The 25,516-nt window shown below is 35.4% G+C and overlaps 5 protein-coding genes across 8 annotated transcripts; all 5 read right to left on the bottom strand.

Moving 5' to 3' along the window:
* Positions 1-1,957: 1,957 nt before the first annotated feature.
* On the bottom strand, positions 1,958-6,638 carry LOC105959020 (E3 ubiquitin-protein ligase RHF2A). Of its 4 annotated transcripts, none has more exons than XM_012983040.2 (9): positions 6,235-6,638; positions 5,356-5,484; positions 5,234-5,280; positions 4,312-4,374; positions 4,106-4,214; positions 3,614-4,005; positions 3,421-3,522; positions 2,840-3,169; positions 1,958-2,250 (listed from the first exon to the last, which is right to left on the bottom strand). In XM_012983040.2, exons 2-8 carry the CDS (start codon positions 5,482-5,484, stop codon positions 2,887-2,889), a joined length of 1,125 nt encoding a protein of 374 aa, XP_012838494.2. In that variant the 5' UTR covers positions 6,235-6,638; the 3' UTR covers positions 1,958-2,250; positions 2,840-2,886. The 4 variants fall into 4 exon arrangements, with proteins under 4 accessions (XP_012838494.2, XP_012838495.2, XP_088670308.1 ...); XM_012983041.2 differs by having other exon boundaries at positions 5,356-5,504; positions 6,235-6,527; XM_088814182.1 differs by having other exon boundaries at positions 4,312-5,099; positions 6,235-6,470.
* Positions 6,639-7,433: 795 nt separating this feature from the next.
* Positions 7,434-8,622, bottom strand: LOC105958683 (uncharacterized). The gene has a single exon (XM_012982693.2). It carries the CDS (start codon positions 8,363-8,365, stop codon positions 7,850-7,852), a length of 516 nt encoding a protein of 171 aa, XP_012838147.2. The 5' UTR covers positions 8,366-8,622; the 3' UTR covers positions 7,434-7,849.
* Positions 8,623-13,118: 4,496 nt separating this feature from the next.
* Positions 13,119-18,901, bottom strand: TPR7 (Tetratricopeptide repeat (TPR)-like superfamily protein). The gene is made up of 11 exons (XM_012983035.2): positions 18,371-18,901; positions 17,608-17,838; positions 16,352-16,408; positions 16,117-16,245; positions 15,798-15,875; positions 15,610-15,680; positions 15,378-15,427; positions 15,061-15,256; positions 13,918-14,635; positions 13,605-13,748; positions 13,119-13,467 (listed from the first exon to the last, which is right to left on the bottom strand). The coding sequence occupies exons 1-11, from the start codon at positions 18,464-18,466 to the stop codon at positions 13,321-13,323; spliced, it is 1,917 nt and encodes a 638-aa protein (XP_012838489.2). The 5' UTR covers positions 18,467-18,901; the 3' UTR covers positions 13,119-13,320.
* A 1,053-nt stretch (positions 18,902-19,954) lies between these two features.
* Positions 19,955-21,853, bottom strand: LOC105958682 (strigolactones hydrolase CXE15). The gene is made up of 2 exons (XM_012982692.2): positions 21,106-21,853; positions 19,955-20,378 (listed from the first exon to the last, which is right to left on the bottom strand). Exons 1-2 carry the CDS (start codon positions 21,804-21,806, stop codon positions 20,072-20,074), a joined length of 1,008 nt encoding a protein of 335 aa, XP_012838146.2. The 5' UTR covers positions 21,807-21,853; the 3' UTR covers positions 19,955-20,071.
* A 753-nt stretch (positions 21,854-22,606) lies between these two features.
* On the bottom strand, positions 22,607-24,750 carry LOC105959018 (thylakoid lumenal P17.1 protein). Its single transcript, XM_012983038.2, has 4 exons — positions 24,341-24,750; positions 23,732-23,768; positions 23,198-23,281; positions 22,607-22,770 (listed from the first exon to the last, which is right to left on the bottom strand). Exons 1-4 carry the CDS (start codon positions 24,677-24,679, stop codon positions 22,718-22,720), a joined length of 513 nt encoding a protein of 170 aa, XP_012838492.1. The 5' UTR covers positions 24,680-24,750; the 3' UTR covers positions 22,607-22,717.
* Between the last annotated feature and the right edge of the window lie 766 nt (positions 24,751-25,516).

Genomic DNA, 25,516 nt, shown 5'->3' with positions numbered 1-25,516 from the left:
CATCCCTAAGTGAATAAATTTGTTAATTTTAACGAAATATTTTAAGAACGGACCGAATATTCCATTGTTCGAATTATTTTTGATAAATTATGATTTTTTGTCAAAAAATAATAAAATTTGTAATTTTAAAAATAATATTTGCTACCAAGAAAAATATAACTTAAAAAACTGTTATTTTACGAAATATTAATATATATTAATATAAAAAGAATCATTTATTTGGTAGATATTAGAAACGTATTTAAATAATTATAATATGTCATATATATTATATATATGTTTTTCTAGTGTTCCAATTTGTTCATAGTTTGATACAAATAATTATAAGAACAGAATATTCCATCTCATAAATAAAATAAGGGGTTTTGTACATAGGTCTTCAACTAAGTATCTTTATTATTCTAGGTTTAGAGGATATATATTTTTCATTTATAAGCACATCCCTTTAATATTTATTATAAATAAACGAAACATTTATATATATGCCAATATTACCCCCAACTCTTTATATCCAATTCTTAATTATAACCCCAATTTAATCAATTTTGTTCACAAAAATCCTTTTTTTTTTATTTTTTTTTTATGTCCGCCGCTAAACGTTGACCGTAATTGTGCTGTCACTGACAGTAAATTAACGTAATTATACTGTCAATGACAGTTAATTAACGTAATTGTACTGCCGTTGACAATACATTTATGTAATTGTTCTCCCGTTTACAGTAAATTAACGTAATATTATTATTATTATTTTTTTTGTTTTTTTTTTGTTTGATTTGTTGACAAGTCAACGCAATTATATTATTGTCGTTGACAGTAAAATAACTGTAAACACAATAATATTATTGTCAACAACATCAATATTATTATTTTTTTGGGTTTTTTGTTTTGATTGAGTTATTCACGGAGTAACGTAATAATATTACTGTAAACACAATAATATTACTGTGGTTGACAGTAATATTACTGTTGTTATAGTAATATTGCTGTCAACCACATCAATATTATTATTTTGTTTGAATTTTTTTGTTTGTTTGAGTTATTCACAGAGTAACGTAATAATATTACAGTCTATTATTATTGTGGTTAACGGTAATATTACTGTTGTTATAGTAATATTAGTGTCACTCACAGTAATATTAATTCTTTTGGTTTTTTATTATGTTTACATTTGTTGAACGGTCAACATAGTAATATTACTCTATTACACAATAATAATGAGTTTTGTTGTGTTGATATTACTTTGTTAGAGATTAATATATCAATATTATTGTGTTAAACTGTAGTTTAGTTAATTTTTTAGTGTTTAACAGTAATATAGTTAATATTATTGTCAATCACAGCACTATTGTTGTTTAAACGAGAAAAAGAATATTATTGAAAGAAAAAAAAATCGAAAAAATCAACGCCGGAAACCAGCGAAAAATCCGGAAGAAAAAAAAAATAATAATAAATAAAAAAAATATTGAAAAGTCACCGCCGGAATCCGGCGGCAATTTTTTTTTTTAAAACAAAAAGTTTTTGAAAAAAAAAAATTTGGGTCAAAATTGAATAATTTGTAAAATTTAGAGTCAAATTGAAGTTAAATTAAATTAAGGATGAAATTGGAGCATATTAAGATATGAGGGGCTATTTTGGTCTTTTACAAAAATCTGGACCATATGTGAACTTATTTGTAAAAGAATTTTTTGTTTGAATCTCTTTATGAATAAGTACCCATTGATGGACTTATTTGTAATGACCCCAATAAAATATTCGGTTAAAATTAACTAAATTATACAATGAATTACTATATTGAGATTAGTTGTAAAATTGAAGGATAATAATGAGACAATAGAAACACGACACGAGGGATTAAAGTGGATATAAATATTAAGACGATGTACAACAGACTAAAATGTAGCAAAATTTATGAGGTTATTTTGGACAAACAACAGTCTAATACTTGATCAATCATGCATAGTAAACCAAATTATATAAAGATAAACTCTGTAATCAAACACATGATATTAATCATGCTATATCATACATGCATAAATAATAGTAATCAAGAATCACAAACCAAAAATTTACAACCCTGTCCAAAGACTTATTACCCTTTATTATCACCGATGTTTTTTTTTTCTTTCTTCTTTTCTGAGTTCTCTTACAACACGTATTTAATGTTACCACAAACCGATGAAATCGGCATCTAAGGTTGTATAAGCCGCTCCCGTCCAGAGACAGCATCGACGTCAGAAAGAACTAGTTCACCTGATTACAATAGTTGCTCAACATCAATAGCAGGCAGGAAATAAAATAAAATAAGTAAAAAGTGCAGCATAATAAAACGGATTATCAATCCAAAATGAAGCCAAATTTCAGTTAAAAACTAGTGACTGAACCTCTTTGGTTAACTCGGAAAAAGGATTTTTAAAAGTGCATCAACTCCTTTTTCAGTCTCATGTTACTATTTATAAAATCTCGGGATTTGTTTGTTAACCTTGTAGAATTATTAATTCTTAATTCTCAATACATGTTTCCCCAAATGGTCTTCAAACAGATTTAAAGTCCACGCATTTAGTTAATGTACAACCAAATTATCGTATTTTTAGACCAATAAAACAAAAGAAACTTCCTTTAGAGTCGAGATCCCTATCAGGTATGGCGAACATGGTTATCACATCAATAGAGGTTGGGGTGTGAAAAGTACAGCAGCACCATAATAAACCGAAAACATGCCAATCAATGTAAGAAAACAGAGAAGGCAAACCCAAGCTTCAAAATGTTATTAACTCAAGAAGCACCGCGTAAAATCATACAGCTTCAACAAAACCAAAGAATATATTCAGACAAGACTTACCGAGAAAAGGAAGCGCCGTGAACTTGATGAAATTGCTAAAGCAACACTTAGTTTGAAGAACTAGCAGCACATGGAGCTCGCGTAGAAGAGCTGCCAATGGTTAGCCGTTCGGTAGTAGGATCTGGAGTTGTGCTATCCTCTGCATCAGTAGGTGAGTTGGTTCTACCATCTTCTGCTATTTCAAGATGATCCATCATCCTCGATAGAGTCGCAGTACCTCCTTGGTCAACTTCTCTAGAAACTTCCGTGCTCGAATCGGATGTTGGACCGCTACGAGCAAACAATCTCTCCTTCCAACCTCTCGTACTCTTGGTTATCGACTCTTTATATCTGCAAGTGGAGAACAAAACATTTAGTACATATATTGATCACAGGAAGATTTTACTTCATTCCCCCCCAAGTAAAGGTTCTGCTTGAAGTCCAAATTTAATTCAACTTACAACCATCTTTTTATTATTCTATTACTGTTGTTGCTTTTGGTCAAGTTGATAATAACGAGGAAGAGAATATATAGTTTTCAAAACTAAAGACTAGGAGATCAAAAAAGAATATATGCAGCTTGCAGCATATTTGCCTTGTACCTCGTTGACCATGTACCAATGCGGGATTTGACGGACTCTGAAAATGACTGAAAATCTGATGGTCCAGCTCTATCTTGAGGAGAAGTCTGGGCTGGAGGGCTCCTGGAGAAGAAAATAAACTTGTGATGAAAACCCAAAACTTGATAATTATTGTTTTACAGGTAGAGCTAATAACGATCGAAAAACTAAATACCTATTGCTTGATGATGTTCCATGTTGATGTGCCCCCGCACTTGATCCTGAGGCGGTACTCATAAGCTGGTCTGCTTGGGCAGAAGACGGTCTTGGAACAAAATGTGCAGAATCTCCTCCAACAGTAATAAACGGAGCATCTGCGCCAGCTGTCATAAGTTGAGGTGGCATACCACTGCCATCTCTCTGAGTGGCAGAAGAAGCGGCAGAAGTGGCCGCAGCCCCATTCGGATGAGCTGAAAACACCAAGAAATGGGGCTGGCCTTGGGAAGAAGGTCTGCTCCTCTGACTTTCCCTCCTAACAAGCTGACGAGCCCTTCCCATTGCAGCAGCAGCAGCTAAGTGCTGAATAATGCGCTCTTCAAGTTCAGACTCACTTGCACTAACTGGTAACTGCACCCATAGTTCAAAAAAAATGTAAGGATATCTGTGTAGCCATTAAATTGATTAAAGACATTAAGTTAGAGGTATAAAAGTTAAGGAAGCAACGAACGTGCTGCAACTCGAAGTCCCCCAAAGTTGGATGATGAAATATTGTTGTATTTCTAGGTGGGTTCATCCGTACGTTCCTTTCATGTTCCACAGCATCGAGCAATTCCTGGCTGTGCCAGATAAGCACATGATAAGAGTCCTAACAGAATAAAATTTGCAAGAGAAAACAGAAGCACATTGAAACGAGGGGCAAACCAACTTAATTACCAGCTGGGATCCTTCAAGCTGATGGACTGCCAACACATTGGGCACTGCGAGCTTCTCTGACACCTGCAAGTATATTTTTAGTGATATGACTAATTTATCCACCATTTAGAGTGGGTGTGTGTGTGTGTGTTGTCTGTGTGTGTGGGGGGTGGGGGGTGAAGTAAAAATAATGAAAGGAAAACAAAAACTAAAATCTTTCATGTAATAAAAGAATCATTCCCTTCTGAAGATACTAGCTCTATCTGATGTAAAAAGAATGATATATGACATGTAAATATTCAATGGAAGTTTATCTGCATACCAAATACACATATCTCCATATTTCGTTGAAAATACAATATGAGAAATGTTAAGTCATTGCAATGTCGTAAGTATGTGAAAAATATTTTTCCCAAATATGAGCCTGCAGGTTCTAAAAAATGATAAAACAGTTTTTGGAAGTACACGTGTTCATATTTTCACTTGAGTGTAAACGTGCATCCCATATAGTATCTTAAAGCAGCATATCCATCAAAATCATGTCTAACCAAGATTAAAGGCTTATGCAGATTTACAACATATCTGGCATAAACTTTTTGAGTTGCCAACTATATTGTATAGGCATCAATGAAAAACCTGGAAACAATACTTATATCTCTAAAAATGAGATTAACTACCGTCTTTACAAGGACACTAATACAACCATAACATAGCAGCTAGCAAGCTTTATGTCTCAAGTAGAACTTGTCGTAGTACTTGAAGCGTTTTTCCAGTAATTTCAAAGAAAGCCCATTCCTGTTACGGTAATACTGCAAGGAACATGATTTGAGACACAAAGAATGTCCAATTGAAGCGAGGAGGATAAACCAATTCCTATCTAAATAAATTATTTCAGGAGAAAAAATTCTCTAGCGGGGAAAGTAATTGAGGTGAAGTTATGTACCATTCAAGAATGCACTGGAGATGAAACTCATGCTTGCAACTAGTCAACTGCAATAAAAAGAAAGAATCAGCATATGTCAAAACTCAGGCCACAACAATTATATGAATAACTCTAATACATACTGTTGAAGGATCGTCACAAAAATCTTCGAGGCATATACTGCAAGCATCATCACATGCATCCTGGATTCCTCCTTCCACAAACGCTGCAGCAGAAGTCAAATGGTTCTCAGGCAACTTCCCCTCTTCCATCTGTCAATACAAATTGAAATCTTTATTCAAACAAATTAGATCCACTTAAAAAAAATGAACAACAGGCAAACATTTTTCGTAGAATCAAAACGCTAAAAACAAAGAGCACACGTTGTTCAACCGAGAATACGAAAAGACATGAGCCACACTACGCAATGTACAATTTACGAGTATCCATGAAAATCTATCTTAGCAGTATCAAAATGTCAAATGGAGACGCGCAACTAGTCTTGTGCATCTAATTTTCAAAATCTAGCGTAAAACGAGCCTCTCAATTGGTTTTTTTTTTTTTTGGCTCATAATTCCCTAAACACCAAAAAAGGGGTTAATGTAAACTTCACATAAGCTCCATTAAATAATCAAATGAGGCACCTTTATCTGCAACCAAATCAAACACAATCAACATATTGGAAAACAAAATTCAATGAATTTATTGATCAATTTTCATGCTATTAAAAGTGCCTTGAATCATCTCATGGTTCACTCACCCAACCCAATTGACAAAATGATTTTTTTTTAAAATAAAAATCTAATTTCAACGGTGTATACTCCAAAGTCTTTCAGAATCACGAAAATAAGTATAGAATCAAAAAAAAGCCACATAAAGAGTTCTGCTTTTATAATCTGAATACTCGGTCGCAGAGAAATTAATCCATCAAAAAACCAGAAAAAAATCCCAAAAAAAAAAACCAGAAACTCCAGCCGTAATCAATCGAGTTTACATGGCGAAAACGTTATAAAAAAAATTACCTAAAAGGAAAATACTCCTTCTGTTTGATGTGTAGTGTAATCGATGAAATTGAGCCAATCTAACAGCAGATCGCTAACAGAGCAAAAGAAGATAACAAATTCGGAAAATACAGAACGGATTGGGGAAGAAGGGGGCAGGGAATTTTGATAGGGGAATTTTAGGGGGTAAGAAAAGTCAGAATGAGAAGAAGAAAAGTATTTTGGACTTTTTCTTTTTGTTGGTTTTTGTGAGAATTATTTATTTCATTCATCCTTTTTCTTTTTCTTTCTTTTTCTTTTTTTACTTTTTTGGCGGTGATGATACACTCTTCACTCCCAACTTCAACACCTCACCCCCACCCCCACCCCCACCCCCGCCCCCAATCCCACCCCCTCCACCCCCTACCCACCCCCAACTACCCCAAACCACCCCACACACAATATATATGTTTTTAATTTGTTGATAAGGGAATTCGATCGGATTTGGATAAATTATGTTCTCGTGCAATAGTTCGTAGTTCGATCGAATATGGATAAATTATGTTCTCGTGCAATGATTCGTAGTTACGCGAGAGGTACAAACTGTATTGGAAAATTCGTTTGCGGTGTACTCGAAATAAAGAGAGGTAGAAAAAAAAAAGTTGAATTCAAATTATTAGTCTTGCAAACCAACTATTTCATGTTGTATATTCATGTAGATTTTGAAGGAGAAAATAAATTAATTAATTAATCAATTAGTTGCTTTGGTTTGTAGAAGAATGTTAGGTGGTGTTAATAGCTAATGAAGATGAAAATACAATGAAAAATCAAAAAAATAAAGAAGAGTTAATTGATGTAAGTTTAAATAATTAGTCTAAATGTGAAATATAATATATATGTATATATAATTCAATTCCATTATGTATCTACACTATTAAAGAAAATGTACCTACACTATTAAAGAAAATGCATCCACACTAGTCACTAAAAACAAAAAAAGCTAGTATGAATGTATTAGTTTAACCTAAGTGGTGGACCTTATTGGTTTATGAGATGCTGCTATAGCCGGTGAAATGCATCGGACAATCCATCATCATAATTTATACAAATAATTACAACTAAACATACATACGTTATATGTACGTACACATGTGTATGTTATTATACGTGAGTATATTTCATGGAAGTTAACATCTACAAAACTATAATGTAATAGGACCCACCATAAAATTTCTCAAGAGTTTGCTATCCATCCAATTAATAATATTTTTTTCAAAGAAAGTCTCACAGCCACAATCAATGCATTTGAATGATTATAGGCCTCAAAATTGAAATAAATTACAAAGAATATCAAGTCGAAGAGGGCCCCATGCCTAAATGCTATGTGCCAAACAAAAAAAATTGAACAAATTTATGTACATGATATAATTTGAGGCCTAAAATAATCAATTAATCTTATTCGTAAATTACAACCACTCGTGAGGTAAGGTTTATATACAAAAAAAATCTCTTATGTTTTCATAATTACATTTGTTCTTGTAATTTGTATACTTTTTACATTTACATCCTTTTGTAAGGGATGAATATAAAAAAATTACAAACTTCAGGGGGTTAGATGTAATTTTTCAAACGTAAGGAATTCTTTTGTAAATACACATTACCTCAGGGAGGTGGGTGTAATTATACCCTTAATCTCAATAATCATTTTTTCCTTGTCCCTCTGTGAAGCGCTCCTCCAGAACCCACCCCCATAAAAAAGTTCCCACATCTCACCATCCCACTCAACGGCGTCGTTTTTCCCCCTGCAATCGCCGCCGTCCGCTGCCGCCTCCTCCTCCTCCTCCTCCTCCACCTCCACCTCCAATTTCTGCTGATTCGCCTTCTCCAGAGGCGGACATTTCATCTTCTTCCTCAGCAGCCTTCTTCTCCTCGCCTTCTTCTTCTTCCTCCAGAGGGCGGCGGGGAGGCGGAAGACGGCGAGGATGAAGAGGTGCATCACTGTGCACGGGCAGCAGCAGCACACCGCCGCACACTCACCCGTCGCCTCACCCATGCGGCTCCAGATTCCGCCGCCTCCGCCGCTGTCGGCAGTGTCGAGTACGGCGTCGAATCTGCTGTCCTTTAGTGACGACGTCGTTTCCGCCGATGAGTCTAGGGCGGACTGTGCCGGCATGCGGCCTATTAGTCAGTAATTGAATAAAATCAAAATTGTAATTAATGGAGGTATATTAGTATTATTGTAGTTATAAACAAGAGAGAGAGAGAGAGAGAGAGAGAGAGAGAGAGAGAGAGAGTTGTGTGAATGTGTGATGCTTCGCCCTGATCTGAATCTGTTAGGATTGAGAGACCCGTAACTGAAACAGAGTGTATTTTTGAAATTACACGAAAATATTAATCCGTCTAGATAATTATTAATTAATAATTACTTTATCTACACCTACTTTATTTATTTATTTATTTTGGTAGCCGTGTTAATCCTATGTCATCACACGGCAAACCATCATATATTTATGCATTCAAATACAACTGTAAAATATCTAAATATGTGTGTATATATATACACACACACAAATGAGACTTTAATCATTGTTATTTTATATTTAAAAGGGGCTTGCTATTATCAGTGCGACTTTTACCACTCGCAATGCAAAATAATTCATTTTTTTTTCTTTTCCAAATCTTATTCAAATACCCTCTCAAACACTCTCAACCTTTTATTCTTAAAATTTATCAATTTTAGTATTTTTTCGACCAATATCAGTTAGAGCACAAGTATTATCGACATGGATGACAACGGCTTCGATTTTGAGGTGAAAATACACGTTTTTTGTTCGTTTCCAACGTTTTTAGCTATTTCGTGTCATAACACACGAAATATATGCTTTCATTTCGTGTAATACTATACGAAATATGTCTTAAAATCGTTAGTTGTTTGTTTCGTAGACAATCACACGAAATGGAAGCTTACATTTCGTGGTAAAACCTACGAAATGGAAGCTATTATTTCGTGTGTGTTTACACGAAATGTAGGTTACATTTCGTAGGTTTTTCTACGAAATCCCTTAAATATTGTCTTTTAATTTTAAATATTTATGCAGGAACTAAGAGAACAATCTCACGATCATAGTCACTTCTTTGAACGTGGTATTGTGTGTGATAGTAGAGAAGCGTTAATTATGTGGGCAAAAGACACAGCAATTAGTCATAATCATCGACTGATTAATCATCGTAAATCAGAAAAATATCATGTTTTAACGTGTGCAAGATATCAATCTGGACGACACGGACTATTGAAGAAACGTTCTTGTCCGTTCAGGTTAATTGGCAAAAAATCAACGGAGGATGGATTATGGCGATTGAGTGTGAGTAATGGTAATCATAACCATCTGCCGGGTATTTGAGTAATGGTAACTTATGTTTAAATTTATATTTGTTTTAATTTTGCATTCAAACTTATGTTTTGGAATATTTAAATTTGTAGCGTTGTGTTTTGCATTTTATATGTTTAATCTATGTTTTTGGAATGTATTAAATTTGTAAGATTGTTTGTAAGGTTGTTTAAATATGTACTTTAATTGCTTCAGTTGTACGTAGTTTCTAAATTCAAATAATAAAACTAGTGAATTAAAATACAAAACAACAAACTAGTAAATTAAATAGTTCGTAATAATAATAAACAAAATAAAAATTAGTAAAATAATTAGTTCCTAATTAAAAATAAAAATAAATTATTAAATTAAATAGTTCCTAACAATAATAAAAATGCATAGTCCTAATAATAATAAAAATAAACTTTAAAATTAAATAGTTCATAAAAATATATAACTGGCAAAAGAAACCGATAAACTACCGCCTCGCTCTCCTCGGCGGCTGCACCTCATGATCGTCGTCGTCGTCATCGTCGTCGTCGTTGTCGTTGTCACGGTCGATGCCAAGATATCGGGCGGCGGGCTGCATAATATCTCCAAGATCGGCACGTAGATCGGCAAACTGCTGCATCCAGTCCTGTCCAGTGCTCCTGGTGATCGGGTACAGGGCACGTACTACCTGGTAAAAAGCCGGCTGATCTGGTGGCCTCACATTCTCTCGATGCACTGGAGCCGGGCCTACGTCGGGGTTGTTGATCTTCGGATGAGTCCGATCGGTGTACCACTCCATGTAGTGCTCGTCGACTTCCCCCCGTTGTCGTGCCGTCTTGTATGCGCGGGCATGAATGGAATGAGCCTGGACCATGTCCCACATCCCACCCGGAAATGGGTAGTTGACTTTGTACGATGTACCTCCTTTGGGACCGCGTGAACATGGCTCCATCGACGGAATCAAGCCGCGTGGTATATCCTGAACCCATCCAAACTGTCGGACGCAACGATCAGGCATATACGGCTCTACGACCCACATGTACTGGATCGTGCCATGATACAACGTACGAGGGATACTCTCGTGTATATCCCGACCATACGGTAGCCACTCGACCTAAACAGAAAACAATATAAATACATAAATCAAAAAATTCATATTTAAACAAACTACAAGACATATTTAAATCAAAAAATTCATATTTAAAATTCATATCGAAAAAATTCATATTTCAAAAAATATAAATACATAAATATAAAAGACTTACATCATCCGCTGTCATATTGTCGAGTAAAACTCGAATATGCTCGAGAGTGCCCGCTTTTGGTGGCGCGTTCCACCTCTTGCATCGAGGCTGAAACTCGCGGTAGCGCTCGCTCTCATCCGGCGGCTGGAATCTCGGGAAATACTCGTATATCCAGCACTGCAAATATTTTATTTAAAGATATTAAAATTTATTAAAATATATTAAAATGAACAAAATAAGTTCCAAATATATTAAAATTTACCTGAAGAAGGGTGGTGCAACCCGCCAAGCCCCTCGACTGTGCTCGGCTGCATATACCCAACTCTCTGTATAGATTGGCCAAACAGGCCGAACCCCACGAATACGTGCCGACCTGATCAAGCACTGAATCCTCGAGCACGTGCATATACCACGGTTTCACCCGATCACATGTCTTGTCGGGGAATAAAATCGATCCGAGTAGAAACACCAGGTATATCTGAACTCGACGTCTCATGGGCGTGTCGGGCATCAACAACTGTCCCTGTAACATCCTCCATGTGGGGCCCCCATGCTTCCACGACTCGTCAATCTCCTCAAACTCGAGGTTTAAGGCCTCGGACAGCAAATACACGCAGTTTGTCCGCTCGATGGCATCGTCGTACCTAGGCGCGACCACCCGTCCCTCCACATTGGCACCTAGAATCATCTGGACATCGTGGAGAGTGATAGTCATCTCTCCCCACGGCATATGGAAGCTGTTCGTCTCCGGCTGCCACCGCTCCACGAATGCAAACAACAGCGGAATATCTAGGCCCTGTAAATAACATCGGGCTAGGGGATACAAACCGGTCATCCGCAGAAAATGCTTGTCTACGGATACATCTACGTCTTCTAGGGCATCTGCTATCTTCTCGTAGTTGAATTGGTTTAGGGAGTTGATACGGGACTCCACTCGTCCAACCGGACGTTCCTGCAATCATTTATTTAGAAAACATATTAATTAATCAACTATAAAAATATTTTAATAGAAGATACAAAAATTATAATATTAAAATTAAAACAAGTAATTAACTTACTTCTCCCCTCCAAATATATGCCGCTACGTGCGACTTGAAACTCGGTATCAAAGACGGATCCCGCGGGCCACCGGGAAATGGACCATCTAGCACATCCGGATTCACTCGAGTATAAGGTCGACCTCCACGGGCCCGTCCTCGGCCTCCACGACCTCTACGACCTCCACGAGCTACAACCTCAGTCTCGTGAACGGGGGCCACATCTTCCTCCTCCTCCATAGCACGAGAAGACCCAACATCGGGATGTGGAACTGATGATCTGGCTGCACCAGCTCTCTCAGCCTCTCGCCTACGTCGTGTAGACATAGTCATGCGCTCGCGCTCGCGCTCTTGATGTTCAGCCTCTTCACGAACTGCTCGCATAATTGCACTTGATTTCCCTTTGCCTGCCATCTGTTAAATAAAACACTATTAACATCAGTCTAAATAATAATAATAAATAAAATAAATCTTGAAAAAAAAAAATATGAACTGTGCTGTTTCACTGTCATTTCGTGGACAAACACACGAAATTAGTGCCTCTATTTCGTGTAAGAACACACGAAATACAAGCACTGGTTTCGTGTGTTTGTCCACGAAATGACAGTGAAACAGACAAAGTACTTACGTTTCGTGTACAATTACACGAAATAGAAGCTTACATTTCGTGAGATTTCTGACGAAATGTAAGCTTTCATTTCGTGTAATTGTACACGAAACGTAAGAAAAACTAACAAATACGTCTATTTCGTGTACAAACTCACGAAATTAACCCCTTCATTTCGTGCGTTTCTACACGAAATGTAAGTTTATTTCCGAAAACTTTCGAACATAATCAAAATACTCAAAACGTATAGATTTTCGACGAAATTTGTTAATATACTACTATAAAAACATTGGGTCAATGATTTCGAGTTCGAATTTTACCTTAATCGTTGTTGAATTGCTCGTTTAATCCGCAAGAACTCGAAGAACCTTGGATAGGGTTTGAGAGAATTTTGAATTTTCTTAAGAAAAGTTACAAATGAAATAAAGTCGCACTGCAAGCCGGTAAAAGTTGTTCTATGAATAGCATTTCAGAGTATTTATTACTAATTAGAAAGTTATGCCGTCAGGGTGAAAGCAACATAGTTCACATCACTTTCAAATGTCGGGGGACGGCGTTTAAAACAGCCGTCATCTTTGACTTTGACCACCCCCTCTAATGCACTTAATGCCTAGAATTTATATGGCTGTGCTGCAAAGAAGATGACAGAACAACAAGTACTTTTATTCAGAGCCGCCTATGGTACAAAACTTGTTTTGGTCATTCATCTCAAAATATGTTGTTGTACATATGCAACTTACAACTTATACTAGGCAATATTTTCCCATATCAAACATTAAAATTATAACCAACTGTTAAAACTACTGATCCCCACCAAAAAAGAAAAAAAACATCTGTTAAGAAAAACCGTCTTTTTAGCACGAGTAATCGTGTGTATTTATCTACTTTCCGACGAAGCCAAACCAGTGAAGGATGAATGCAAAAAGGAGCATAACTATGGCCAAAATCATGCCAGGTCTTCCCAGAAGCCAATTCTTTGTCTTCCTCACACCTTCTACACCTCGTTGAGCCCTATCCGCCCATTTCATCTACACAATCATTTCATCCTCCAGTCAGAAAAAAAGGTAAAAAAAAAAAAACAAGTTGGCATGCAATACGCATTGATTTGATATGAAGTAGTAGGGATAGAGAAGAAACGCGTTGATTGACCCTATTTATTACATACCATTGAGTCCAAAGCTTCGGGCGACAGTGAAGACATGGCCTGTTGAGCTTTCTCTGCATCTTCTCGAGAAAGCTTGAACCCAAATTGCTCCCCCATGTTAGCCATTGTTTCGGGGCTTATATTTTTCATCATGGTTGTGAACATCTGCCAATTTCAGAAATTAAGAAAAAGAACACAATATAATCAACAAAATGACGCTAAACACATCTAACATACTTCTCGATTCTGCATCCTACCAGAAACAGATAACACTATATGTGAAAATAAAGTGTTAAGAGGAAAAACACGTGCAAGAAATAATCGAGCTAGAAACCTGTCGCATAGCTGGATCTTTCATTTGGTTTCTCATTTGTTCTTGTAAATCAGCACCGGGATTTAGGAAGCTTGTCTGAGGAGAAATTCCTGTATTCACACTCTGAGAGGAACTACTTTCACCGACATTGCTGCCATTCACTTCCAAATTTTCTCGAGTTCTAATAAGGTCGTCCGGTCTTAATCCGTTGGAATAAGAAGTTGCAGTTGACGGTGGTGCTCTTTCCTGTCCTCCTCTCAAGGAAGACGCCATTTCGAACATCTTTTGACGTTCTTCAGTTGACATCTTACCCATCATATCAGTCGCCATCTTAAACATGTCAGGTGAAATATGTGGCGCAGCTGTTGCTGCTGAAGATGACGATGAAGATGATGACGAGGCTGCCCCATTACCCTTCAAAGAGGAAGACATCTCAAACATCTTTTGAAGGTCTTCCGACGACATTTTACCCATCATGTCAGTTGCAGTCTTGAGCATGTCAGGTGATACGTCGGATGGAATCGATCCAGGACTGAAACTGGGACCGCTTTTCGAGAGTGGGTTTTCTCCTTGGAAGGAGGAAGCTAATTGGAACATCTTTTGAAGTTCTTCTGGCGACATTTTGCCAATCATACTCGATGCCGTCTTTAACATATCGGGAGACACACCATCGACTTTTCCGCCACTTATAGCAGACAATGTTTCGGGGTCGGTGCGAGAAATGAAATTCTGGAAGGATCTACACCACAGTATAAAGTGAAAAACATTTAGAGAGAGCAGTTGAATATTGAAGCATATAAGCTTTAGAAAGAGAAGGTGAGGGTGACAAGGCGGTGAATCAAGGAAAAGTATGCAAATGCCAAACAAAACCCTTTCACCAAGTACTCAAAAAAACATTTAAGATTAACCATATGGTTCATACTATAGGGTATGTGCAGGATCCCAAACCCGGTTAGATTGTATGCAAAACATTTTATAAATATAGGATGTCAATCATTTACTATCATTACCCTCCTGCTTTTATCATGTGAATCAGACATAGATAACAAAAAGTGAGCAAATAAAAAATATTCAGCATCACTGCCAAAAAATGGAGGAATCAATATTATAAAGTTGAAAATGAAGGCAGTAAAAGATAGGTTTTCATCAACAACAGTAACAAACCTGATAGATTCTGGGTTATCCTTTAGAGCCTCTAGATAGTCAGTATTAGCTGCCTGAGGGTCCCTATGGTTTGCAGACTGACGTGCATTCCGTTGACTGGCTTCTTTTGGCGGTAAGACAGAATCATTGGATGTTGATTCCACATGGTTGTCAGATGACACAGTGGGTTCATCAGTTATTTCTTCAATAACCACTCCTACACAAAACGTGGAATCAATTGAAAGTACCCATAGACATGCATAAACTTAAACCGTTCAAGTTATACTAACAAACATCAATTGGACCATAATAATACAAGCAGGCACAAGACAATATACCTCTTGAAGGACGCACACCACCTTCTTTGACTAATCTTTCCTCAGCATCCCTACGTGTAAGTAAACAAACCTTATTTAAAATCCAAAGAATAATATCTTCAAAAAAATAAAAAACGATAGAACATAAGAGTCCAAAACCTGACTGATGAGTACGAGGGGGAAATAAAAGCTTTAACACATGCTTAAAAATATTTAAAAAACGAGGGAACTGCTTGATGCAAATATTATGTACCTTAATACATCTGCAATAGTTTCATCTTCAGGAGATACTTCAAGTGCTTTACTCAAGTCAGACACCGCGTCCTGCAATTTTTTTTGTGTGAATAAAGCTGACCAAGAAAAGTTCAACTATAGATTGATACAGTACAACTGACAAACTACAGTTTGGGAACAATGTTAAATACGATAACAGTTACTCACTCCTAGTTGCCCCAATTCCTTGTATGCTTGACCCCTACGGTAGAGGGCTTTAACATTCTTTGCATCATATGCCAAAACCTGCAGTATCAGACAAGAAGTTGAAGTTTGGAGTTGTTATTCTTCATTTAATATCCATAGTACTCAATGTACATTATAGTAAGAAATAATATTCTACAAGTTAATATAAAAAAATCCCGCCTTTTATCACCAAAATAACTTAAATTATAGAATCAACATGAACCAAAGTTTCAACTGAAGAATTTAAGCATAATAGAAACAATTGAAAGATGGAACAAAAGAAAATATGAAGTATCTGTACCTCCGTGCCTTCCGTGACACACTCGTCATACTGCTTAGTTTTCAGGTAACATGACATCATATTAAGAGAGCACGCCAAAAGGATATTTCTGCCTTTTGAAGTAGGAACTTCTGCAAGGTTTTTCTTTGCCTAATGTAGCAAGAAGAAATAAGAATTAGAAAATTAAATCTTCAAGTGCCAGAAAAAAGGGCAAAAAACAACTCATAATGAAATCAAGCACCATGGTAAAACTTACACGCATATATTTCTCCAGAGCATTTTTGTACTTCCCCTGACTGTGAAGTTCATTTCCCTGATTTCAAATATATCATAAGTACAAGAACTGTCAGTAAAAATCAATTTATTATAGCACGTTTCGAAGTGTTTTTTTTCCACATTTAAGAGTGCAGAATGTATATTTAATAAAATGGTACATCAACATGCTTTAGTTTCAGTTCAACGTAGGTGTATGCAAGTAAGCACTACTCTAAGCGGCGTCATCACAGTGAATCGGAACTTTTCACAAGATTTGGACAACTCAACCCACACAATGAATGGTATGCAAGAACAGAGATATTGTCTTTTTTGTCTGAAACAAATGGTTAATACCCAGAGATCCACCCCTTTAGTCAGATCCCTGCAATTCTCGGTATATTGATCCTCGGATGTATTTATTTAAGACATAACATATAGAGATTCCTAGCATATGGATTTTTCAAAGGAAAAAAATACTTAATCAACAGAATCTCAACTCCAGAAAATGATAGTCACCTAAAAATCTCAAACTCCTGGTAAACAACCCATCTTATTTGTCAAGAGATGCATTATTCCGTCATTACTTTGCCAACAAAGGTTGTTCTCCTCTCACGATGTCTAGGATCATGATCAAATATCTCATAATTGAATAATATTGACTTTCAAACAAAAACTACTTGACTTTGGCTATTTCTCTTTCTTCATTGAAAATGTTATTCTATGTTTGACCCAAACAAAATCATATCTTAAAACCCTAGGACTTCAGCCTGCACCCCAAAAGCACATATGCAAGTAAGATGATTCCCTTGGCATTTTTGCCTCTTCAAACATGTGTCACAGGCCCAGCCTCAAATCAGTTAGACATACATCTCTGGCCGTGATTATTCTAATTCATGTAATTACAGTGGAAAAACTTTCAAGTGTAAATAAATACTGCACTGCAGAAAATGTTTCGAATGTGATAACTTGCTCAAAAAAGAATTGGAAAACATTAAAATATTTTGACTGGTCAAGGCATAAATGACTCCCCATAGGCCATATGACAAGCCCAAATTTTACAGAATTTAGGATTAAACTGAATAATGACAACAAGAAATAATGGAAACCAACCCCAGATGTTCCAAGTGGACAACAACAATTGAGCAATAAAATAGGAATTTTCCAACATTATAGCTTACATGCACAACATAGAAATAGAAGAGGAAAAGCGGAAACATAGATACATTTAATCGAGCCAACTTCTCATTAATGAGTTACCTGTTTTTTCAGCATCTCAGCAGCATTGACTTGATATGACACCTGTGCATCCATCTGGGCACGCATTGTAGCTAATTCTTCAGGTGAAGCATTTGCCATCTTCTCACTGATCTCAGCCATATGCTCAGGGCGAGTATGCTTCAACTGCTCTGCAGCTTGCTTGAAATCTTCAGGCTTAAAGTTTTGCATGCTCTCAGAAGCCATCCTCATCAAATCTGGATTTGACATCATCTAACGCAGAAGAAACAAGCAGAAAAAAAAAACATTTAAAACGTGCCTTTCTCAATTCAGAAGGAGGAAAAGAAAAATACAACCGCAATATATTATTATGCTATAGTCTATTATCTAATAAGCACTAAGTTGAAGTAGTCGCTGCTATTTTTATTTTATTATCTGTGCAATTTGTATCCACCAAAGGCTCCACAATTACAAGATTGGCAAAACTTAATTCCCAAAAACACCAACAATTTGTAAAATCACAAATCCATCCAAACCAGATCACAGCAGTAATCATTCAGGAGCTAATGCATTCCAAATTTAAGATCTTTTCAACGAATTTAACAAATTGGACAAGATTCATAAAATTAACGAGATTACCCATCCTATTAGGTCCAGGAAGACACCCATTGGAACATGCACAATTATAAGCAACTCTCTCCAACAGAAGATACACAAAACTCAGTGACAATACAGAGAAAACACACACACACACACACACACACACACACACAAAGAACAAAATAATATCAAACGGAGCAAATACCTGCTGCTGTATCCGAGCCAAGTCGGCCGGCGACATACGACTCATCTGCTCCTGAGCCATCCTCATCAATTCCGGATCCATCATCCCGTTAAACATCCTCCTAATCTCTCTCTCTCTATCTCTCTAAAACCCTCGACGAATCAAATTTACCAATCGCAGACGAAATCCGACCTAATTAATCTGGATCCAAAGGCAAAAAACGTCGATTTGAAGGCACAGCACAGCAACGAAGACAAGTCGTCGAATTTCGTGAAGAATTTGGAGGTTTGATTCTGATTCTCGTTTGATTTATTTATTTTCGATTAGGAAAAAAAAAAAACAGTAACGGCAATTCGAACGATCTAGAAGAAAGAAGAATTGTGCTGTAACTATATATCTCTTCGGATTCGGAACTTTACTTTAATTTGGGAATCGAAATGTATAGATACAGTAAAGTGTGTACGTATATTATATTCAACGCGGATTGATAAAAATAGGGGATGTTAAATAATGGTTGGACGCCCACCAGACCAGAAAAGAAGACCCATATGTAGGACGGTATACGTATTTATATTTTCCGCATAAATAAAATAATATTATATTATATTATTAATTATTAATTATTAAGAAGTTTAGGAGTCTTTTCTTGCCTAAATTAAGATTAATTAATTTTGAAAGGGTTGAATTAGACTTTGCACCCCTGAAGTACAGCAAATATAACATTTACCCCTTCAAGTAATTTTTTGTATCATAAATATTAAAATACTCCATTTTTTATTGGATGAAATAATTGAAAATAGTTCAATAACTTCAATCAATTAAAAAGTTAATGCATTATTTTTATATATAAATTTTAAAAATATAAATTTTATCTTTCTTTGATCAAAGAAATAGCATAAAAAAAATTATCGTTGGGTTATATAAAATTAAAAAGTAAATTAAATTAAATTATTGGACAAATTAAAAATAAATATATAAATATTATGAGTAATAAGATATTTTAAGAAAATAAAATATATTTAAACAAATAAGATTACAATGATTATTCATTGATTTCTTGAAAAACATGGAGTTTTTTATATCTTTTGCAGTCGTAATTGTTCAATATTATTCTTTTTGTATATACACTTATTTATTACTATTTTTGTTCTATAACATAATTTTGTAGTTGTTTTTAGATTTTACTAGTATTTTTTCCCCGTGCGATGCACGGGATATTATTTTAAAAGTGAAAGGAGAATAATCAATTTAATATATAATGAAAAATATAGTTATTTAATTTTAATAATTATTGAAAATTATAGTTAGAAATTAGTAGAAAAAAAATATTAAAAATAAATAATTACAGAAATACCAATAGGTTTTTCAGGGTTGCCCAGCGTTTTTTTCTTTTATATATAAGATTATCGAAAATTATAGTTAGAAATTAGTAGAGAAAAAATATTAAAAATAAATAATTATAGAAATACCATTAGGTTTTTGGTTTTTTAGGGTTGCCCAGCGTTTCTTTCTTTTATATATAAGATTTAGTTGAACAAAAATTAGATTTTTTATGTAAAGACAAAAAAAAATTAATTTGAAAATACAATATTGTTTCAATAAATATTTTTATTAAGAAAATAGAATAATCTACCAATTATTCCATCTAATAAAAGAGAAGAAATTACAAATAGATATTTTTCGAGGAAATAAAATGAAATGCACACTAACTCGAAAAACAATTTAGACGGAATTGCCCTCGATAAATTTCTTAATAACGAGCATTAATTGTTGAGAAGGTTTAGAATCAGGATTGATAGTGAAGAATCCATGCTGCTGCCCTTCAAACTCAACATATTCAATCTTCTTTCCCCATTTCTTGAGCTTCTTTGCATACTCTTCTGCCCTGTCTTTCAAAAGATCCGACCCGCCAACTATTACAAGAATCGGGTCAAGATCCATGGTTTCTAGATTCGGGCTTACGGGCCCAAACGGGTTCACTAGTGGATGGTCCGTTGTTTCTCCAATGGGTATGGACAACCTCCAAAACCTTTATAAAGGGCAAAATTGTCAAATTATTAGTACTTGGTGCATCATTAAAATTAATTAAATACATTTATTATTATGAATTTTCAATTTCCGCCAGTTCTGATCCGAGAGCTTTTTATCAAGGAACAACTTTTTTCATTCATTTTTTGAAATTCCGATTTATGATTTTTTTTTGTTTTTTTAATTGGAATTGAAGTTATATGAAAATATTGGAATTTTATATTTTCAATTTTCAAAATTAATTCCTAAAATTTCGAAATAAATAATTCAAAAATACACCTATTAGTAATATATATTAAATATTATTTATTTTACTTGGTCCAAAGTAAATTAAATTTTTAATTAAAGGTTTTTTTTATTCCTTCTAGTAAATTAAAACTTAGTACTTATTATTTTTGTCAAATTGAGTGTTCTTTTCTTTGGAAATTCGTGAAAATTTGTGCAAAATTTCGAAACTTTTTGAAATTTTAAAACTGATGTGATTTTCTAAATTTCAAAATTTCCGTAACTTTTGGACCCCGAATGAAATTTTAGGTTCCAATTTTTTTGGAATTGGTTTAGGCTTCACACTTCCAAAAAAGGTTAGATAATTTTCCGAAATGGTTAGTTCTGATCCGTTTCATCTGATTTTCACCCTAAATAGTGTCCTTGAAAACAAAATTTGTTTTCCTTCGGGGTCAAATAAGAAGTTATAAACTACATGGAGGACCTAAAAGTAATAAGCAAACCTGTCAATGAGGTCAATATTTAGGAACGCTTCCTTTGGTCCTTGGTCCTCAAATTTTGTCCTAACGGTCCCACCAAAAAATGGAGCCAAATACACATACCCCTTAACTCGGACCGGAGTCAACTCAGCCGAACCGGCTCCAAATCGAACCGCCAAATTATGGGCAATGTTCCCACCGGCCGAGTCACCCGAAATAAACACACGGCTGAAATCGGCGGCGTCAGTGAGCCACGTGTCAGGCTCATCAGCCGTGGCTTGGGATTGGAGCCACTTCACGGCCGAGTAGCCGTCGTCAATTGCGGCGGGGAGCCGGTTCTCAGGGGAAAGCCTGTAGTCGGGCGAGATTACCACGGCTTGGAGCTGAGAAGCCAGCTTGAAGCAGTAGTTCTGGCAGTTGGGCCACGCCCTCGAGCCGATGCAGAAGCCGCCGCCGTGGATGTAGTAGAAAATCGGGAGCTTGGGGGAGGAGGGTTTGGCCGGCTTGTAGAGGCGGAGCTGAAGGCTGTGGGCGGCGTCGAAGACGGCGTCTTTCCATAAGACTGAGCCGTCGTCGGGCACGGGCATTTCGAAGCTCGGCTTGTTGGAGCGCCATATTGAGCCGTCGCTGTAGACTCGAAGAACTCCACGGCACTCGTCCACCTCGTGCGGCGGAGTAGAGGCGGCGGCGGCGGGGGCGTTTTCGTCAATGGTTGTGGAAGACATTTGTGTGTGTTTGTGTGTGTGTGATCAGTTGACAGCAATTAATGATGATTATTATTAATAGGGAGAAAAATAAATAAAATAATTGAATATAGAAATGCAGAGAAAGTTGAATTAGGACGGCCGGTTTGTCTTTCTTATTGTTTTTATTAATTCAATAATCATGTGATTATGATTAAATTAACAAAATTGGAAGAGTAATTAAAGAATTGCACAATCACAATATTCAAGATATTTAAATTAGGTGTATGAATGTTGTTAAGAAGAATTGTGATATAACCTATTTAGCAATTAGCACTAACACGGGAATGCGGACACCGGACACAGACGGACAAGGAGAAACTCCCTTTATCGAAAAGTTGAAAATGTTTAATTGTTAAAAATACAGGGATACATTTATAATTTCTAAAAAATATTATAAAGTTATCGTCAATTACATATTTGTATCAACAAGTTGGAATCCGAATTATGATTCCACAAATTACATTTGAGGCATATAAATTTATTTTAGTATGAAATTAGCATCAACCGAAAATATTAGAACACCAATTTAAAAAAAAATAAGCGTATGCACCTTCGAGTTTATATTTGAAATGGATTTTTGAATTTTTTTTGTAGAAACGCATTTCCATATTTTCATTATTACCAGAAACATCCCTGAAACTTTTACATATTTAAGGAAATGGCCCCAAAATGTTTTCGCATGTGTCATGAAGTTTTGTTTTCCAAGATGTTTATGAAACGTGAAAACGTGTGTGCATAGTAGTTTCCATGCATCATAGAATATAACTATTTGATGCATATAATAAATATAAAAATGAATAAAAATGGGAAACCATCTTACAACGTATAGTTGAAGAGGAACATAGAAATTAATTAATTAATTAATTAATTAGAGACTAAGTAATTAATTATTAAAGACGTCTTGAATATCCAGATCCTGCACACTTCTTGCACAGTACCATTCCTGTCATAACATTGCACCAGGAAAAAAATTTAATTAATATAGTAGAACCACAATAAATTAATATCTTCATTTATATAATATTTTTTTCTGCTCCCAACTCGATAAAAACGTACTAAATTATTAGTTCGATAATTTAATATATCGCTAAATTAATTGAATTTTGTTAGTTCCGACTGCATTAATTAATTTATAGAGGTTAACTGTATATGCAACATTTACTGAAATTCGTTTGAGCAAAATGGACAATTCAGACAACGATTTCAACTCAACATAGTCATTTGCTCGCTTTCGCCTAACAGAAAATACCTACTTCATTCTCGTTTTCTTGTTTCGTTCGAGCATGTCGAATGAATTGATTAGTAGTGTAATTAAGTTAATAGAATTGAAATTCAAAATATTTAAAAAAAAAAAAATAGTATATATATACCTGCACCCTTGCAAACTTTACAATCAACAAGCCCTGTTTCAGCCTTCATCTTACCATCACTACAGAATACACATTTTGTTCCACCTGCTCACCAATAATTAATATAATTACCAATTTTTTGAATAATATATAAATTTACTTCATGCAAAGATTTTGTGACACAGGAAAAAAAACGAGTATAGCTCACAATTCACGTCACACGAAATTAATAAACACGACTAGAGAATTTATCGACACATTGAAGCGACAAAAAAAGAATGTCGCATTGAACTTGCTAATTTTTTTTTTTCTTGAATTGTCGATACATTATGAATCGGAACTCGGTAGTTAGGGTTCGATATACTTCAATGGCGATTAGGAATCGAAATATCATGCAAAATCGGAAGGATCAAAACCACAATTTGGCATTAGTTTAATCAAAGACAATTAAATTTTTAGTTGAATTTAATATTTTTCATGTGAATTTTCAACTTAATATATCAGATAATATATCATTTATCTTTTAATAGAATATGTAATAAGATGAAGAAATACCATTTCCAGCACATCTTTCACAGGGTACAGGATCTCCCTACACAAAAATATTATTAGAAAAATAAATAAATAAAAATTACATATTGCTATAAATGCAATAAATTGAAATGGATGTTTCGTATTTTATTATTAGGGCAAATTACGGTCACCCCTGTGTTATGGTCAAATTATGAAAACACCCCTCATGTTTGGGTAATTAAAGTCACCCCTCAACTATGTATTATCTTACGAAAAAACTCCTCCAAAGGTAAATAATAAATTTAAGGATGTTAAATCGGTAAAATCGAATCGAAATTTCAATACGGCCCAACATTTCATACCGTTTGCCGAACTGAATATACGATTTGGTTCGGTAAATATTCGAATTACATAAATTTTATATTAAAATATTTAAAAGAAGGGGTGGCTGTAATTAACCAAATAAGACAGATTTTTTGTACTTTGGTCATACCTCAGATGTAGCTGTAACTAATAAGTCATTTATTATTAATTAATGGCATCACAATGCACTAAACCTCACATTATATAATAACCACGAATTAGCATTAATTAATTAATTAATTAAAACAGAAGAAAAAAAAGAGTGAGAAAAATAATTAAATGAATTACCTTGAGACCAAGAAAAAGGGAAAGAGCAATGGCGACCAAAACACTGACGGTAACTAAGAAAGTCTGAGTGTCAACAGTGGGTGACGATTCAATTCCGGTAAACAGCAAAATTGGGTGCTTTGGAATTTGGATTTGTTCTTGAATTGAAATTTGGGAAGGAAAATAAGAAATGGGTGGTGAGGATAAGATTGAGATTTCTGAATTTGTTGGAATATTGGTGGGGAAACTGTGGTGAGAAGAGATAAATAGAGACGAAGAAGAAGAAGGTGGTGAATGAGAGAGAGCCGCCGCCGCCGCCGCCGCCACCGCTTGTGGTGGTGGTGGTGGTGTTGCCGCCATGTATGGTTGTGGATGGAGATTGTAATATGTGTGGAGGTTGGTTTTTGAGTTCAGACGTTTATTTTATTTTATTTTTTTGAAATAAAAATGCTTCATATACGACACCGTTTTGAATTAAAATATTACCAGGAAATCACAATGTCATATGTCACATGTATTTATGAAAAAAAAATAATTCAAAATACATGTATTTATAAAATAGAATACGAGATTAAATATTATTTTGCTATAAACACTCGTCTTGTTTTATAAGATTTTATTTAATAGATTGTGAGATGTTAATATTTCTCAATATAAATATTAAAATATTGATGTAGTCTAAAGGGCTCAATCACGAATTGAAAAAGTGGAATATGCATGAAGTGAGAAAAACCTAGATAAGAAGAAGATCACGTGTTCGCATAAGGGTTTTTCGCCGTTAGCACTCTCATGGTCAAGTCAGTCGGAATTGCGAAGAAACAATATAAGTGTAGTTAGAGAAATATGATAAGAACATTAGAAATACCCAGGAGAGTCGTCGTCCCCTTGTGCTTAAGACTGTATTTATACACGTCGTATGGATAGGGTGGTGGGTCCCCCGTTATATCTTTGATCTAATCACACGTGGGAGTGATGTGAATACTACTAGTTGTGCTTGTCTGCAAAGGTCAAGCTATCTTGCTCCCCGCGATCTGGATCAGTTCAATGGAGAGAGCCCGCTGGTGTGGTCGCTCTTGGTTCTACCGCAAGTGGACCTCTCCTCGGTCCATAATCATGTTGCAGGCTTTCCACCTTTATTACTAACATTGACGCTGAATATAGTCGCATCCGCCTCTATTCTATCCCTTGTGGGGACAG

Source organism: Erythranthe guttata, chromosome 14 (genome assembly GCF_056151865.1).
Source record: "Erythranthe guttata isolate IM_541 chromosome 14, IM_541, whole genome shotgun sequence".
NCBI lineage: Eukaryota > Viridiplantae > Streptophyta > Magnoliopsida > Lamiales > Phrymaceae > Erythranthe > Erythranthe guttata.
The sequence above is the reverse complement of the archived record's forward strand: the minus strand, read 5'-3'. Positions and strand labels throughout refer to the sequence as shown.

Bases quoted from the DNA above. Each gene is read 5' to 3' on its own strand.
- LOC105959020 (XM_012983040.2), bottom strand. From the start codon at position 5,484: ATGGAAGAGGGGAAGTTGCCTGAGAACCATTTGACTTCTGCTGCAGCG. The intron at 4,006-4,105 runs GTTCGTTGCTTC...CTATGGGTGCAG, and splicing joins GGGACTTCGAGTTGCAGCAC to TTACCAGTTAGTGCAAGTGA. The intron at 3,170-3,420 runs GTACAAGGCAAA...CTCCACTTGCAG, and splicing joins ATTGGTACATGGTCAACGAG to ATATAAAGAGTCGATAACCA.
- LOC105959018 (XM_012983038.2), bottom strand. From the start codon at position 24,679: ATGGCGGCAACACCACCACCACCACCACAAGCGGTGGCGGCGGCGGCG. The intron at 23,769-24,340 runs GTAATTCATTTA...ATTTTTGTGTAG, and splicing joins CCCTTTTTCTTGGTCTCAAG to GGAGATCCTGTACCCTGTGA. The intron at 23,282-23,731 runs GTATTTCTTCAT...ATTGGTGAGCAG, and splicing joins TGAAAGATGTGCTGGAAATG to GTGGAACAAAATGTGTATTC.
- LOC105958682 (XM_012982692.2), bottom strand. From the start codon at position 21,806: ATGTCTTCCACAACCATTGACGAAAACGCCCCCGCCGCCGCCGCCTCT. The intron at 20,379-21,105 runs GTTTGCTTATTA...CCCTTTATAAAG, and splicing joins AATATTGACCTCATTGACAG to GTTTTGGAGGTTGTCCATAC.
- TPR7 (XM_012983035.2), bottom strand. From the start codon at position 18,466: ATGTTTAACGGGATGATGGATCCGGAATTGATGAGGATGGCTCAGGAG. The intron at 16,409-17,607 runs GTAACTCATTAA...ATTTGAAATCAG, and splicing joins CTGAGATGCTGAAAAAACAG to GGAAATGAACTTCACAGTCA. The intron at 14,636-15,060 runs GTTTGTTACTGT...ACTGTGGTGTAG, and splicing joins GATAACCCAGAATCTATCAG to ATCCTTCCAGAATTTCATTT.
- LOC105958683 (XM_012982693.2), bottom strand. From the start codon at position 8,365: ATGCCGGCACAGTCCGCCCTAGACTCATCGGCGGAAACGACGTCGTCA.